Source organism: Nicotiana attenuata, chromosome 10 (assembly GCF_001879085.1).
Source record: "Nicotiana attenuata strain UT chromosome 10, NIATTr2, whole genome shotgun sequence".
Taxonomy (NCBI): domain Eukaryota; kingdom Viridiplantae; phylum Streptophyta; class Magnoliopsida; order Solanales; family Solanaceae; genus Nicotiana; species Nicotiana attenuata.
The window spans coordinates 37,884,717-37,901,821 of NC_031998.1; the positions used below are offsets into that span (position 1 = coordinate 37,884,717).

Below are 17,105 nucleotides of genomic sequence, written 5' to 3' on the forward strand. Positions count from 1 at the left end.
TTTTCTCGCTCCTCGTTCGCCCGTGGAGATAAGTTTAGATCCGGCCAAACTCTTTCAGCCGGAACCTGTTTGGTTAAAACTGCTCCAGAATAACCACCCGATGATTGAGGGTTATCCCTGCTTTGCGCAACCTCATTATTGCGAACATCTTCAACCTTCACGTACATTTCCAACTTTTTTATCAAAATAAGTTCTCGGTATTCATCCGGAATCCCCAAAAAAATCTCTCAGAGTTTCATCATCCTCGATGTTAAACTCAGCGTAACAAGCAACCCATTGCGAAGTCACAGAATACGAAAATCTTCCGGTTATTTTAAGATTCAAACGTTTGCTCAACCTCATTTTATTACATAATAACGATACCAGTCTATCGTACTCCATTGTAAGTGGTAACTTAACATGACTCTGTGGAGATAAACTATAGCTCACTGAGTTATTCGCCACTACAACCTCACCCTCGCAATATAATGAAACCCTTACTTTTCGCTCTTCAGACATTATGAAAAAAAGCTTGAGAATTTAACAAGAAGAAAAATTTATCAGGAGTTGAGAATATTTCTGAATGAATTTTTGCAAAACCCTAAACGCCTTTAAATAAGACAATGCCCAATTCGGGNTAAATAAGGCAATGCCCAACGGGGGGGGGGGGGTCAAATTTTTGGAAGTAAAACGCCCTTTTAAAACACGTTTTACATATTTGAACTGTTGTTATGTCAGTTAAGCGCAGAAGAGTTATTGGTGGGCCCACAAAACAGGTAAAACATATTTACAAAAGGCGTTTTATATAAAACGTCTTTTGAAAAAGCGTTTTACCTTAACGTCCCAAACGGCCGTTAAAGTAAAACATGGTTCAAAACTACGTTTTATATACTTTGGTCACTAATTTTTTTTTCTACCTATTTACTTGTTTTGAATCCAAAAAAATAACATTTAGGTTCCGGACTCCCTGGGGCTAGCCCCAAGGGTGGGGAGAAATTCAAAAATAGCCAGATTTACCACTGGTCGTTGAAAAATAGCCAAGTTTCAAAAGTCATCGAAATTTAGCCACTTTAAATCTGAGCGAAAACACTGTTCAAAATCCGAAAAAATACGCCCGCAAATTTTACGGGAGTTCCAGCATAAGTATGCTTGAACTCCTGTAAATTTTACGGGAGTTCCAGGATAACTATGCTGGAACTCCCGCAAATTTTACGGGAGTTCAAGCATAATTATGCTGGAACTCCCGCAAATTTTACGGGAGTTCCAGCAAGTATAATTGTCCAGTATAATATACTGGAGTTTGGAGCACTGGTGCTCCAGTCTCCCGCAAATTTTACAGGAGTTAGCAAAGTATACCGGTCCAGCATAATATGCTGGAGTTCGTACACAAATGCACCAGAACTCCCGTATATTATACTGGACCGGTCCCTGTTACAGCAAAATAGTGGCTATTTTTCATTGACTTGATAAATGCTGGCTATTTTTCATTGACCAGTGTAAAAACTGGCTATACCATGATATTTTAACCCAAGGGTGAGTACCAAAAAAATCTAAAAACCCACTGATCACGACACATAATTTGAAACAGGAAGTAATTAAATTTCTTATTAGTTGTATTTTTTTTCATATAAAGAATGACTTATAACGTAAGAACGACAAAAGAAAAAGAGTGATTTGGCGCTGGACGTATTCTTGTTTCTGAGGTGCATTTTTACCGGTAAATATCTAAATTTTGGTTTTAAATCCACCTAGAACTGCGTGCCACGCTAATCAATCTTAGTTTCATCTCTTCTACTGCTTCTTCTTGTTCATTTCTTCAACAGCTGACTGCATCTTAATTTCCGTCAAAGTTCCATCATCCAAATATCAAGGTGCAGTTTTTTTTCTTCTGAATTTTCGAGGATTTTTCTTTAATTTATTCTTTAACTCAATCACTATGTTACCATTTGCTCATTAATAGTAATTTGTTAGCATTCAATGGTGTATCTTTTTCTTTTGAAATTTTTAGCTAGTTGCTTCTGAGTTGCATTCGGAGTGGATCAGATAAACAGAAAATGTATAAAAATTAATTTTTGGTTTCCTTTATGATTTGTTTCGGAAATAGAAGAGCTAAGAAAAAGGGTCAAGATTTGAACTTTGATAGTTTCTTTGTTGGGGAAGGGGATATTATGTTCCTAGAATTGGTTAATTGGGCTATTTGAATCTTTGAATGGTGAATAAAACTAAGGAATCTGTAGAATCTGGAAATTTGGCCATTAAGTATGTAAAAAGCGCAGCCTGGTGCACCAAGCTCCCGTTATGCGCGGGGTCCGGGGAAGGGCTGGACCAGAAGGGTCTATCGCCTTACCCTGCATTTCTGCAAGATACTGTTCCTACGGCTCGAACCCATGACCTCCTGGTCACATGACAACAACTTTAGCAATTACGCCAAGGCTCCCCTTCTTGGCCATTAAGTATGTGACTTTAATATATTTTGACTGTACATGTTTGATCTTCAAATCATTTGTTTTGAACTTATGCATTGAGGCTGATTTTGTGAGACTACTAGGGTAATTTTGCCCAATTGAATAGAGTATACCCTTACGTATCAATAAGGGTATCCTTAGTGTAAGAGCAAGATGAACAAAAAGATGATTTTATTAAATGATGATGAGCTGATTATATACACAAACAAGTTACAGAGTCCTTGTGAGAAAGCTCCTTCTACAGTGATAACATACGAGAAAACAAGGAGAATAAAATAACAAACTCCTCTATTGGTGGAAACAAAATAACAACCTATGCAGTAAAACAAAGTAGATACAGTAAATACAATAATGTTACATTGCAGTAACAGTAACTTCTAATACACCCCCCTCAAGCTAGATGGTGTGCAACAACACCTAGCTTGGACAAATGGCGACGGAAGGAGTTCTTTGGAAGCGGTTTGGTGAGAGTATCAGCCAACTGGTCAGAACTAGGAATGTGCTTGAAGATAAGGCACTTATCATTAACCTGTTGGCGAACATAGTGGAAGTCAACAGCTATATGCTTCATGCGGCTGTGAAGAATGTTGTTCTGACATAAGTAGGTGACACCAAGGTTGTCACAGAAAATTGTAGGTGCTGTGGGGATATGGACATGAAGTTCCTTGAAAAGATTTTTTACCCAAGTGATCTCATCAACGACACTAGCAACAGCCCGGTACTCTGCTTCAGTAGACAAGCAGGCAATGGTGCGTTGTTTTTTTGATGACCAACTAACTGGAGTAAAGCCAAGAAAAATAATATAACCTGTGGTGGAACTTCGATCAGTGAGGTTGCCGGCCCAGTCAGCATCAGAAAACACAGAGAGATTAAGATTGGTGCTTGGAGCAATTCGAAGGCCATAGTTAGCAGTGTTTTTGAGATATCGAATGAGGCGCTTAACAGCCTTCCAGTGAGCTTCAGAGGGCGCATGCATAAATTGAGACAATTTGTTCGCTGAGTAAGAAACATCAGGCCTAGTAAAAGACAAGTATTGTAGCTTGCCAATCACTTTCCTGTATTCAGTAGCATCATGAGATGGAGTACCATCATTTAGCAGCAAACTTTGAGATGAACTCATGGGTGTGGAGACACCTTTGCAATTTTCCATCAGAAGATCATGGAGAAGGTCTGAAACATACTTCGCTTGTGACAGAAAAAGGCCTTTGGCATCTCGATGAACCTCAACCCCAAGAAAGTAGGATAAAGGACCCAAATCTTTAAGGGAAAAACGGGAAGCCAATGAAGAGATAACCTGATGAACTACTGAAGAGCTGCTTCCTGTAAGAATGATGTCGTCTACATAGACCAAAAGATACACAACACCATTAGAGTCATGGCGAACAAAGAGAGACGGATCCGAGTGAGACTTAATAAATCCCATGTAAAAGAGATATGATGTCAGTTCATTGTACCAAGCGCGAGGCGCTTGCTTGAGACCATAAATGGCCTTACGCAAACGACAAACATGTGATGGATGGGCTGCATTTTCAAATCCAGGTGGTTGTTTCATAAAGACCTCTTCTTCAAGAGTGCCTTGTAAAAAGGCATTATTGACGTCCAACTGATGTAAGACCCAATTGTGCTGAACTGCAAGGGAAAGAACAATACGAATAGTTGTGGGCTTGACAACCGGACTGAATGTGCAGTGATAGTCAAGCCCGGGACGCTAAGTAAACCCCTTGGCAACCAAGCGAGCTTTGTACCTATCAACCGAACCGTCAGCCTTCCTTTTGATCCTGTAAATCCACTTACAATCAACAACATTCTTGTTAGAATCTTGAGGAACCAATTCCCACGTTTGATTCCGAACTAAAGCATCAAATTCAGCTTTCATAGCTGACCTCCACACAGGGTGCTTTTGAGGTTGCTTAAAGGTATGAGGCGTAACACTGTCGGGAAGTTTAACAAGGTAATTGAATGGTTTCTTTGGGCAGAAAATATTATTTTGTGATCGGGTCATTGGACGGGGTGGAGGAGGTGGTGGGGGTGGAGGAATAGGAGTATGTAGAGGTGGTGAATTAGAAGGCAAGTTCGAGGGTTGTGCAGGAGAAACTATACAAGCAGGTGGCAGGTTTTGGGTTTTGTTTCGGCGATGGTAGGTGATAAGGTTGGGGGCTAGAATATTTGAAGGGATAAGAGATTGAGATTGTTGCAAAGAAGCAGGGGAATGAGAAGGCAGAGAAAGAGAATTACCTGAATTCGTGGAATATGCATGATTCTGGCCGGAGGAGGTAGACTCACAAGTTTGACCACTGGTACATACGTCTTGAACTTGTACAAGAGATGGAAGTGCAGAAATATCAGGAGAAGGAGTTTGAATTTGAGATTGGGTAGGAGTGTCAGTAGCAATTTCCCACGTGAGATTAGAAAACTTATCTTTTATACGAGAAAATATTGTTTGAAAGGGAAAAATATTTTCAAAGAATTTTACATCTCGTGAGATATAAGTTTTAGAATGAACGGGATCAAAACATTAGTGTGCATAATGAGCCTGCGAAAAACCTAAATAGACACATGGAGTTGACCTAGGCTCGAGTTATGTGTGGTGTAAGGCTTAAGCCATGGGTAACATAGACAACCAAAGGTTCTAATTGAGTCGTACTTAGGTGCAACACCAAATAATTTTTCAAATGGTGATTTATGCTCTAGAAGCGGTGTGGGTAGTCGATTGATTAAATAGGTTGCGTGTTGGCAGGCAAACGACCAAAAAATTGAAGGTAAGGATGCCTCATGTAAGAGTGTTTTGGCAGTTTCAACAATGTGCCTATGACGACGCTCGGCTATGGCCACTCTTTGCGGTGTATAAGGAGGTGATACAAGGTGTTCAATTCCATTTTTTGGAGATACGGGTCAAGACCTTTGTATTCACCTCCCCATCAGTATAAAGAAAAATAATTTTTTTTTTGAAAAAGTTTTCGATTAAGGCATGAAATTTGGGAAAAATGTCGCGAACCTCATGTTTGTTTTTAATCGTGTACAACCAAATATATTTGGTGTACTGATCAATGAAAACACAGTAATATTGTTTTTATCAATAGAAAGAACAGGTTATGGACCCCACAAATCAGTATAAATTATTTGTAGCGAAGAAGTACTGTTTAGAGACAAATAACTGAATGGAAATCGTTGAACTTTATTTGAACAACAAGAATTACATAAAGTAAACTTGTCTGTTGAGGAGTACAGTGCGATAACAAGCAATTTGTGATCAATAAAAAGTACCACCGGATTCGGTACCCATCAGTCTTGGATCATCACCTTAGACAGTTTCATTTGGTTATGAAAGAAAGGCTTTATCCCTGGTGAGGAACATTACGAAACCGCCCAAAGAGTTAAGCAAACTTTACAACGTTACAAAGAACTTCAGGACGTGGGTTCAATGCGAAAATTGTTATGGATTAAGTTATAAGAAATTTTTGAAATAAAAAATTTAATATCCAATATTCGTCTTTTTGGGGTTAATGTTCTCAATGGTGAATCGATCATTCGATATCCTTTTCCTTCTGCGACGGAATGGAAGAAAAGTAATGAAACCTGCGATGGCTACTGAATAACCTCCTTTTACTTTCTCAATAATAAAGCCTTTGACCTTTGTATTCGTTCGCCAAATCTTGTGCAATTCGTTGGTTATTAGCGGCATCCCGAAAACGTCCGGGTCGAAATATGGCTTTCAAATTAAGTTCCGAATTAGTGGATGCTACCAAAGGGAGTGGCGATGCCATACGCAAAAAAGAAGAGACTCATAGAATGGCAGTGCAAGAGAAATCATACAAAAATGATCGAATCTTCGGACGCCCCGAAAAAGATATGAGGTGCTCGGAAATGGTCGAAGTAGTTGAATAGGAGGATCACTATGACTATAGCCCTTGGTAAGTTTACCAAAGACGAAAATGATTTATCTGATATTATGGATGACTGGTTACGGAGGGACCGTTTCGTTTTTGTAGGCTGGTCCGGACACCCCTGAGAGAAATAAATGAATTCCAAAGATCTTTGGCAAATCCAAAGAGGGTTTTCCTGTACGTATAATGATAAATAAATAAAGGAATTTTGGATTGGGTCAGGAATCCAATGGAACTTGGGTGTGGGTCTTTTGTCGAAATGGAATGGCTTTTCTTTTTCTCTTTTTATTTATTATTTATCGTGAATGGGGGAATCATTACACATAGTATGCCCGATCAGCGTATTTTTTTGTTTTACGCCCCGTAACTCTTCCTCAGCAGATCAAATTATTTCGTGGATTGGATTTCACTTGACTGTCTATGGTTCCATTGCGTGTGCTCGGGGTAGAAGTTTTGTATAAATGTATCGCCATGCTATTAAGTAATAGTGAAACTGGCAGAGAAAATTTATTCAAAACAAAGTTCAAAATTCTTGAATGGGGATGACCAAGACGACGATGCCAAACACGACGAGGAACTGTTGTAATAGTGACTTGAACAGTAGGCTTGTTAACAGTGAAGTTCGGCCATTCGTAGAGTCCATTCCTATTCCGGCCGGATACCAGCGGAGTTCGCGTTTTCAAGTCCTTCACAAAGAAAGAAAAAGGGAAAAATTCAATCGAAGTTAAATTATCTTCACAAAATTTTGACACAGAAACAATATTTTGTTTGATAGCAGGTGCACACAAAGTGTCAGTTAGTTTAAAAGCTTTACTTGATGCAATTAATTCAGTAGAACCATGATGAGTAATTGGAATTTTTTACCATCTCCCATAGCTATGCCTTCCGAACCATTATATTCTTCAAGATTGGTAGGCTCTGTGGTGACATGATGAGTAGCACCAGAGTCGAGAATCCATTGGTTGGCTGCTGCTTGTGTACCTGAAAGAAAATTTGCCTTTGCCTCTAAATGATTATGAGACTGTGAACTGCAAACATTTGCAGTGTGACCTTGTCTGTTGCATAACTGACAACGAACATGGGTATTGGTGGAATTGTTGTTTGTGTAACGCCCTTGAGCAGGAGCATTACCACGATTGTTGTAACGCCATTGTGAGTTGTTGTTGGGTCGATGAACAGTGCGGTTGCTGGAATTGGTGGATTTGTTGCGAGTTACCAAAGCAGCAGTAATCGAAGTGGTTTCCTTCTTCAATTCCTCATGTTTGAGAAAGAGCTCATGATCAATTAGTTTGGCATACAACTCCTTGTAAGAGACAATGGAATCTCTTGCTCGGATTGCAGCGGAAATCTCACGAAAATCTGGCCCTAGACCACTCAGAATTTTCACAATCAACTCATCGTTGGAGATTGAAGCACCGACAGTGGCAAGCTCGTTGCAGAGAGAGCGCACTTCATGAAGATAATCGGCGACTGGACGAGAGTCCTTGGATAATCGTGCGAGCTGATCGCGAAGGCTAAAGACTCGCGCTTGGGACTTATTGGCATAAGCCATGTGAAGGGAGTCCCAGGCAAGTTTAGCAGTAGAGGCAGCAGCCACAGTTGTGGCTATCGTCGGATCGACAGAAGCCATTAGGGCATTCTGGATCAACTGATCTTGACGGAACCAAATGCTTTAGTTTGGATTCTCCACTTGTCTATCATTTTGTGTGATAGTTGTCGGAGGAGTGGGAAAGGAACCGTCAAGATGACCGAACAGATTGTGCCCACGCATGAGCATGGAAATCTCGGCTTTCCATGTCGCAAAGTTATGGCTGCCAACAAGCTTTATCGGCAGTTGCGATATGGGATTGAACCGAACAATAACACTAGAATTGCTGCTAGTGGAGTCAGCATTTGTTACATTAGGGGCCATTTCAAGTGTGAGCCTGTGGTGGTAGTCAGAGGATCGAAAGAAAAAACTCGTGAGAGTCAAGGAGACTGCTTTGATACCATGTAAGAGCAAGATGAACAAAAAGATGATTTTATTAAATGATGATGAGCTGATTATATACACAAACAAGTTACAGAGTCCTTGTGAGAAATCTCCTACTATAGTGATAACAAACCAGAAAACAAGGAGAATAAAATAACAAACTCCTCTATTGGTGGAAACAAAATAACAACCAATGCAGTAAAACAAAGTAGATACAGTAAATACAATAATGTTACAATGCAGTAACAGTAACTTCTAATACTTAGTTAGTCCTGCTTTGACTCGTTTGTCAAGGAATTACTCCCTCCGTTTCAATTTATGTGACATAGTTTGACCCGACATGTAGTTTAAGAAGAAAGGAAGACCTTTGAAACTTGTTGCCTTAAACCTGCCATAATGTTTGTGTGGCTTTAAAACTTATGACACTTATATTCTTAAACATGTCATAACATTTGCGTGGCTAAAAAGCTTCTCATTAGCGGTAAAATGAAAAGTTTTAGTTTGATCGTTTACAAATATAGAAATGTGTCATTCTTTTTTAAATGAATTAATAAGGAAATAGTGTCACATAAACTGAAGTGACGGAGTATATTACAAAGGACAAAGTGAACTAGGCAAAGAGCTCCTTTTATTTTTATGAGTGTTTGGTTTTGTATGTATGTAGTTCTCCTATGAGCCATTTGATTGAGGACTAACATTGATCACGATGCAGCGAAAATGCAGAAAGAGGCAAAAAGCTCCTATTTTGATATGCCAGCATTGGATGTTTCTGTTGCATTTCCTCAAGCAACTCCAGCCTCCAACTTTCCTACATGCAGTAAGATCGAAACCTGATTCTATTTATATACTTACTCTGGTTATCATTTATTCACTTGAATATACAAAGTCTCCACTCTTTTCAAGAATGTAATAAATTGCTTGATGTGCTTATTTGTATGCCTTTGATTGACGTCATTCAACATTTGGCCAGTTGTACTTCTACTAGTTTTTTATGGGTGTGCTATTTCTGAAAACAATTTATGTGACAGAGGAAAAAACTTTGTTTTTCTATCTTTGCCTCCTTATTCTGGAGGGTCATTGTGCTGACTGTGATGTGAACTTTACAGCTTCAGACTATTATAAGTTTGACGATCTGTTAACTCCTGAGGAGCAAGCCATCAGAATGAAAGTGAGGGAATGCATGGAGAAAGAGGTTGCTCCTATAATGACGAAGGTATTTCCTTTGTTTTCTGTATTTGTTGGATGTGCTAATATCCTTTTGGATTCCATTATTACAGTAATTGCTAATGTTGTGGGTAGAAAACAAAGATATATCCTTAATGCTTCAAGTCTCACATCTTCTGAGCAAATCTTGTACTGCTATAGATGCACTTAGAAATGAACCCCTTTTTAATGTTTCTGAACAGTACTGGGAGAAGGCAGAGTTTCCTTTTGAAGTCATTCCGAAGCTTGGCGCTTTGCACATTGCTGGCGGCACTATCAAGGTGTTTTAGAGCTTGACAAAAATCTATATTTTTGACTTTGAGCGTCCATGAGGAATGTACTTACTTGTGGCTTCAGGGGTATGGTTGTCCAGGTTTCTCAATAACTGGTAGTGCCGTTGCTGCTGCAGAAGTTGCCAGAGTTGATGCAAGCTGCTCTACCTTCATTTTGGTGCATTCATCTTTAGCAATGCTCACCATTGGTAAAGTCTTGTTATTGTTATAAATTGCTGCTGTGTCTCCTTTTGCTTTGTAGACACATTGTTTGTCGTAGAGGTATAGCTCTATTTGCCAGAGAGTGGTATTAGTCGACTTATCTTTTGGCGGGAGATATTTTGTATTTTATAGAATGAGATCATTCCATTACTACTAACTCAAGAAATAGACATCTCTCTCATATACGGTTTATGTCGATATGAAGTGAACTAATTACACCTTGTTGGTCTGTCAAGAATAGGTCTATGTGGGTCCGAAATGCAAAAGCAGAAGTACTTGCCGTCATTGGCGGAACTTAACACTATAGCTTGTTGGGTAAGAAATTTTTGTTTTGGTCATTTCTTTAGCATTTGTATCTGCGCTTATCAAGCATAACTTTGTAATCTCTGTCTCTTTGAGCTTAGGGGTTAACTGAGCCTGACAATGGAAGTGATGCAAGTGCTTTGGGGACAACTGCTAGAAAGGTCTAGATTCTGCATTTTAACTTCAATATTCAATTCTGATGCTGCTCTGAATTGATTTCTTTTTTACTTTAGGGAAAGGTTATTAAATATTCTTTTGCAAAAGCTGTTATCTTCCTAATTCTAAATGATAGGTTGAAGGAGGTTGGGTACTTGAAGGGCAAAAGCGTTGGATAGGAAATGCAACTTTTGCTGATATACTGGTTATTTTTGCTAGAAATACATCCACAAACCAGATAAACGGGTAAGTACTAACATACTGTTTCTATATAATCCTATTTTAGCACTAATATTCACCAGTTTCACTGGTAAGTTAGGATCATACGAAATATCTCGTGGAATATGACTCTACATCATAGTTATGTGAATAATATGACTTTTGCTATGGATTTCTCTCCGTCCCTTCACATGAACGTAGACCTTCCCTCTCATCCTCCTTCTTGACCATCTTAGTTTGTTTCTCACTATTGGTTTTTGCCTTTGTCTCAGTTTCATAGTAAAGAAGGATGCTCCAGGATTGCAAGCTACTAAAATCGAAAACAAAATTGGACTACGGATGGTTCAAAATGGAGACATTCTCTTAAAGAAAGTTTTTGTCCCTGATGAGGATAGACTACCTGGTGTCAATTCTTTCCAGGATACAAACAAGGTACATAATATCGTTGGGGTGCTCTATTTGCTGTTGATAATCAATCATACATGCCAAAAGACGTTGTACACGCCACAAATAGCGCACTCAGATTTGTAGCTAATTCGCTTCGAGCAAAAGACAATTTTTTTGGAGGTGTTACATTGTCTCACAAGCTTTGGTCTATCTAATGAACTTATCTACATATTCATTATGTGCATAGATTTTCATCTTCAATATATGTCGGACCTGACAACCTAGCCTTTCTCACGTCCACCCAAATTGCTTTTCTCCACTCTCCAATCTTGCTCACATCTTGTTTCCCTTTTGTTTTGATGCGTTTTAGTCTACTATAATTGTTTCTTTTAATTTCATTGGTGATTGATTAAAGTAGTAGCTGGGTTATTGTTTCACTCTCTCTCTCTCTTCCCTTGAACAGGTGCTTGCTGTATCACGTGTCATGGTTGCTTGGCAGCCTATTGGCATTACAATGGGTGTTTATGATATGTGTCACAGGTAATTCTAGAGAAGCTCATCAGTTTTTGTTTTATCATAAAATGGAAGGTGTTGTGACATGCTTCGGTGGACTTTGACCTAATTAATATTTAGTAAGGTAAAGCTGAGTTTTGAGACTGGTATTTTGTGTTGTGCCGTGGTAGAAAAATAAGTACTCAGCCTTCCTCAATCCAAGATTCCTTTGATCGACTCCTTTCTCCAGACAATTGCATATTGTAGTCTCACAGTATAACAGATGATTTGTCGTGTAACTGTACTGATATTCATTGTTCTTTAGATGAGACAGTCTTATCAAAGTGTGTGACCATCTAAAAGCTTATGATGATAGAGAAACACAGTTTTAATTACTTAATTATATCTTCAACACGCCCCCTTACGTGCGGGTTTGATTTTTTTCATGAGTCAAGCACGTGGAAATTCTTTTTGATAATGATAGAGGTGAGACACGAACCTAGGACCTTTGCTTCGATACCATGTCAAAGTGTGAGACCGTTCATCTAAAAGCTTAAGCTGATAGAGAGAGAACATTTTCAATTACTTAAATATGTCTTCAACAAGTCTAATAACGTGGAAGTTCTTAGACTAACCAATGAGAATGACGTGAGACCCTCTCCGAAAGTAAATAGATGTTAGTTCGTATGAGCTCTTTAACCATATGGCTCACCGTAAGAACTTGTATGAGCTTTCCATTATCCCCTCTCCTTTGTCAATGTTATTCTAGAGTTCCCTTTTTCAGCCTTTTGTGTTGGCTAAATTTTCTGTGAAACTCCAAGGTACTTGAAGGAGAGGAAGCAGTTTGGAGCTCCATTGGCTGCTTTCCAGATCAACCAACAGAAATTGGTTCAGATGTTGGGCAACATTCAGGCAATGATTCTTGTCGGCTGGCGGCTTTGCAAGTTATATGAGAGTGGTAAAATGACTCCTGGCCATGCAAGCTTGGGGAAAGTAAGACCTCTTTCTTCACATTATTAAATGTTTGATACATGCCCTTTTGGACTGAGTAACAAATTGTTTGCTTCAGTCATGGATTACCTTGAGGGCGAGAGAGACAGTTTCTCTTGGACGGGAATTACTAGGTGGCAACGGAATCTTGGCTGACTTTTTAGTCGCAAAGGTTTGTGAACAATAATATCCAATGCTCCCTGCCCTGTTAGATACAAATCATGGAACATTTAGCGCTATGAAATTTCACTCGTAAATCATGTAGCGATCTCATTTTATGCATACAGCTTATTTTACTATAATCTCATGTTTTTCTATATTCGCGTGTAGGCATTTTGTGATTTGGAGCCCATCTATACATATGAAGGTACTTACGACATCAACACGTTGGTAACAGGTAGAGAAATTACTGGTCTTGCCAGTTTCAAGGCTGCTCCATTAAGGCAAAAGAGTCGCCTGTGACAATCTTACTTCCATCTGAAGTAGTATTCTGTTGGATTACCCTCTGTTTTGGCAATCGTAACTTTGGGATAATTCTAAGTTCTATATCTGTCCAAATAAAGAAGTAATTAAGAAGGTAAATCCCCTGGAGATTTTTAAACCATTAATAATGACAAAGAAGTTAGAATACCACATATTGTAATAATATCAACATAGCAAATGATTCAGCTTTGTTTTATTCAAGAAAATCTGATGTTGGAAATTAGCTGCTAATCTTTCTCTCTTGGCATACATCCAGTCTGTTGCTTTGCTTTTATAAGGTTTACTAGTAATTGTGACATATGTCAATGTCTTTTAGATCTGAGAATATGGAAATGAACGACTTTGTGGAAGTGGATCTGAAGTCAATAGGGGCGAGAGTACTTTGGTGGTGAAAATGACACCAGGTAGCCACTTTTAAGTGTGTTGTTTAAAACATGTCCACAGTTTATAATGTATTTAAAGATTAACCAATTTCGTTCAAACTTCAGGACACAGCGTCCTAGAGTTTAAAACTCAAAATTCAATCTTCAGGACATTGTGCCCTAAAGTTCGAAAATTGTGTCCTGAAGTTCGAATCTTATATCTTGAATTTTAAATTAGTAGTTCAGAAATTCAGGACACTTAGTCTTGAATTTCAAATTAGCAGTGTCCTGAAGTTTGGGTAAATTGGCTAATCTTTAAATACATTGTAAATTGTGGATATATTTTAAATAACATGCTTAAAAGTGGCTATTGCTGCACTTCGCCCTACTTTGGTGGGCAGAGATCGGAGCTAGGATTTTGAGTTTATGGGTTCTGAATTTTAGGAAAAGCAGCTTTTTGGATTTTGAATCAATTCTATATACAATACATTTTGATAATAAAAATTGAATAGTACTAGGTATGTGTTAAAGCTACTAGATTTTGCTGAACGGTAAGCAACACTTTAGCTCTGTCCCTGTAGGTGAGAGGAAGTACATTTGAAATGTTGGTGTCGATATATACTCCAAGCTTCTAAATTCTGGCAACTCCACTTGATTTTATGTGAGGAAAGGAAGTCTTGGCTGAAAGCTTTCATAGCTTTAGTGTAGTCGTAAGAGCATAAGATGTTGGGGCGTTAGATGCATGTCATGGGTTCGAATCCTAGGACGCCGGTCATCAGGATTTTTCGGTTTTAAGGAAAAAGGTCTTGGATGAAGTGACTTCGTTTCATAACATTTTCCCTGAACTACAACAATAAACTCAGTGTAATCCTACAAAATGGGGTCTGGAGAGGATAGATTGTACGTAGAACTTGACATTTTCCCTGAACTATCTACGAATAATTCATGAAGTAGTAAAACCATCTGAAAAAAGTAGTAACATATACAATTGACTTAATTTAATATTCCGAATTCTGAGTGAAAGCGTGAATACTTCGTGCACCGAGCTGTCCGATCTAACCACTTGTCTAGAAAGTTTATAATTTAATATGATACCGTTATCATGAAATATAGCACATTTCAGGGAAGGGTTCGTTTAGCCGAGTTGAAGTCTGTTCGACCAAATCTATGGGATCTACTTATTTTGAAACAAATTCTTCCCCGAATGAAAATAATTCTGAACGGGTGTAATATTTTTTGTTTGATCAAACATTTAATAAACACTTTTGTTGATAGTTTAGCAGCAGTTTGCGTTTTTGTCCTTTTTAGTGCAAATTATTTTTATAAAACTACTACAATTAGCATTATTTGAATAGATAATAAATCATGATTTGGATTTCAATTCAATTTAATGAATGTGTCAAAATTAAATTTTAGTATATGGGGAGGGAGCAAGTTTTATGGGACTTTGGTAATAAAATGTGTTGATTACAAAGCATGAGGTTAGTTTGTCTTAAAAAAGAAAACTAAAATCGCTCCCGGTTCTACTTCTAAGAAAAAGTCGCATAGCATATACTATACATGTATATAATGTATATGTATAGAATATATAGAAACACTATCCCTCAAACTATTATTACTCCTATTATTTTGTTCAAAACGGCTGCTTCCTTTTTCCTCGTGTATCACAGTCACACCAAAACTAACATACGTGGACCATAGATAAAAGATGGACCGGGTAAAAGAACAATTTTCTTATTCATATGGAGAGAAAAAATAAAAAAGACCCAACATATAAGGGATAAAGAAGTCCAAAAGTTCGTAGGGAATTCAAACTGAGCACGGATTTTTACCACAAACCGACAAAGGAAAGCAAAACAAAAAACTCATGTCCATCGTCTTATAAATCAACGGTGGTGGTGCATGTATTAATTAAAGTTGTCGAGGGAGGTGCATGATCAGAAGGCATTAAAACATCTCTTGGATCAGCATGTTCATACTGATTTTCAGGTTGCTGGTATCTCAAAGCTCATTTTATAAGGTCGAAATTCGGTATGCTCGATTTTACGGGTTCGAAGAGTCGCCTTAAGTCTGAGTTCAGGATGGATCAAGCTCAAACCCGATGGACCGAGCTCGAGCCCGATGACAGAGTACGAGGCTCGAGGATCGAAGTATGCGATGAGCACTGCAACCGAGTATGGCCGACTCCGAGATGATGCCGTTATTGGTTTGTAACAGAAAGAGTGAGATTCCCGCCACATCCCCAAGATCATGGCGTAAATTCCGGAATTGATTTATACGAGTTAGTACGAATCCGTACTAGGCGGCTAGACAGTTGTCCCAATAAGATTCCTTACTGTAAATAGAAATGTACCTTATTTAGGGTTCCCCTACTATATAAAGGGGACCCCAATCATTTGTAACCATCATCAATCATTGGCAAAATGATATACTCTCTTACTTTCTTGCTCTTTACTCATCAGAATTGTCTCTTAACTTTATTGTCTTATTTTACTGTTTTTGTTGACCAACCTCGAGGGCATTACAGCTCGAGGTCAAGATTGGCTTTAACACTGGTTTGATTCAACTTACTTCTTTCATTTATACGTTAGATTTCTTGGTTATTAATTAGTATTGAACTAAATCACGTATCTTTAAAACCACAAACAAGTTTAATTGTTACTCGTATTTTCGAGGAAACAGTTTGGCGCCTACCGCGAGGCTAAAGATAATAGTGGTTATTTCAGTATCGATTCTGATAACACACGTTATTTTCACACTTGTTCTTGTCAAGAATTTTTGTTCTCAGGTTAAAACATGACAAACTCATAAAACACACCCGTACACAGCTGTCACGACCCCGGTTCGCCCTCCATGAACCATCGTGATGACACCTAGTCCCTACGACTAGGTATGCCTAATAATGCGGAAAAATAAACCAATTTGCGGAAGAAAAACAGATAAAACCCGAAATAGTGAATAAAGAATGTTTAATAGTGCCGCTCGGCATACACAATATCAACTCTCAACACTAATACTTTTCCCAAAATCCGGAATCTCATGATCACAAGCTAAGGATACTACATAGTGCTCTAACTCTAGAATGTCTAAAACAAAGTAACTACAGAAGGGCTGTAACTACAAGAGAGAATGGAGAGTGACTCCTCGGTCTGCGGACGCGGCAGATATACCTCGAAGTCTCCGAAAGATCGTCTCGCCTCAAGGATGGTAAGTCTGAGTAGTGGTACCTGGATCTACACATGAAAAACATGCGCAGGAAGGGCATGAGTACACCACAACGGTACTCAGTAAGTGCCAAGCCTAACATCGGTCGGGTAGTGACGAGGAAGGTCAGGGACCTACTAAGATTAAATAAATATAAAGTCCGACAGTGTAGAACAGAGCAGTATAAATGAGTACAGCAGTAAGAGTAACACAGGTTATAAAGGATAACGACAACTGAAACAGAAACAAGTAATCACGGTAAGCAAATACAGCTCAACACAGAGGTGACAACCGGGGGATCTCCCAGGATACCGTCCTGTAGTCCCCAAATATAAATATCCAGTGGATCTCCCTGGTGCAGTCCCGTAGTCCAACTCATAAATGCACGGGGATCTACCGGAATACCACATCCGTAGTCCCAAATATAAATACTCAATACTGGGGGAATCTACCGGGTGCAATCCCGTAGTTTCAATGTAAAAGTGCAGGGGAATCTCCCGGAATACAATTCC

The 17,105-nt window shown here is 38.7% G+C and overlaps 1 protein-coding gene across 2 annotated transcripts; it reads left to right on the forward strand.

Moving 5' to 3' along the window:
• Positions 1,607-13,258, forward strand: LOC109233299 (acyl-coenzyme A oxidase 4, peroxisomal). Of its 2 annotated transcripts, XM_019399129.1 has the most exons (14): positions 1,607-1,696; positions 1,803-1,850; positions 9,013-9,117; positions 9,407-9,513; positions 9,707-9,784; positions 9,861-9,984; positions 10,239-10,312; positions 10,402-10,461; positions 10,593-10,702; positions 10,948-11,107; positions 11,526-11,602; positions 12,376-12,547; positions 12,624-12,716; positions 12,875-13,258. In XM_019399129.1, the coding sequence occupies exons 3-14, from the start codon at positions 9,018-9,020 to the stop codon at positions 13,004-13,006; spliced, it is 1,287 nt and encodes a 428-aa protein (XP_019254674.1). In that variant the 5' UTR covers positions 1,607-1,696; positions 1,803-1,850; positions 9,013-9,017; the 3' UTR covers positions 13,007-13,258. The 2 variants fall into 2 exon arrangements, with proteins under 2 accessions (XP_019254674.1, XP_019254673.1); XM_019399128.1 differs by lacking the exon at positions 1,607-1,696 and having other exon boundaries at positions 1,717-1,850.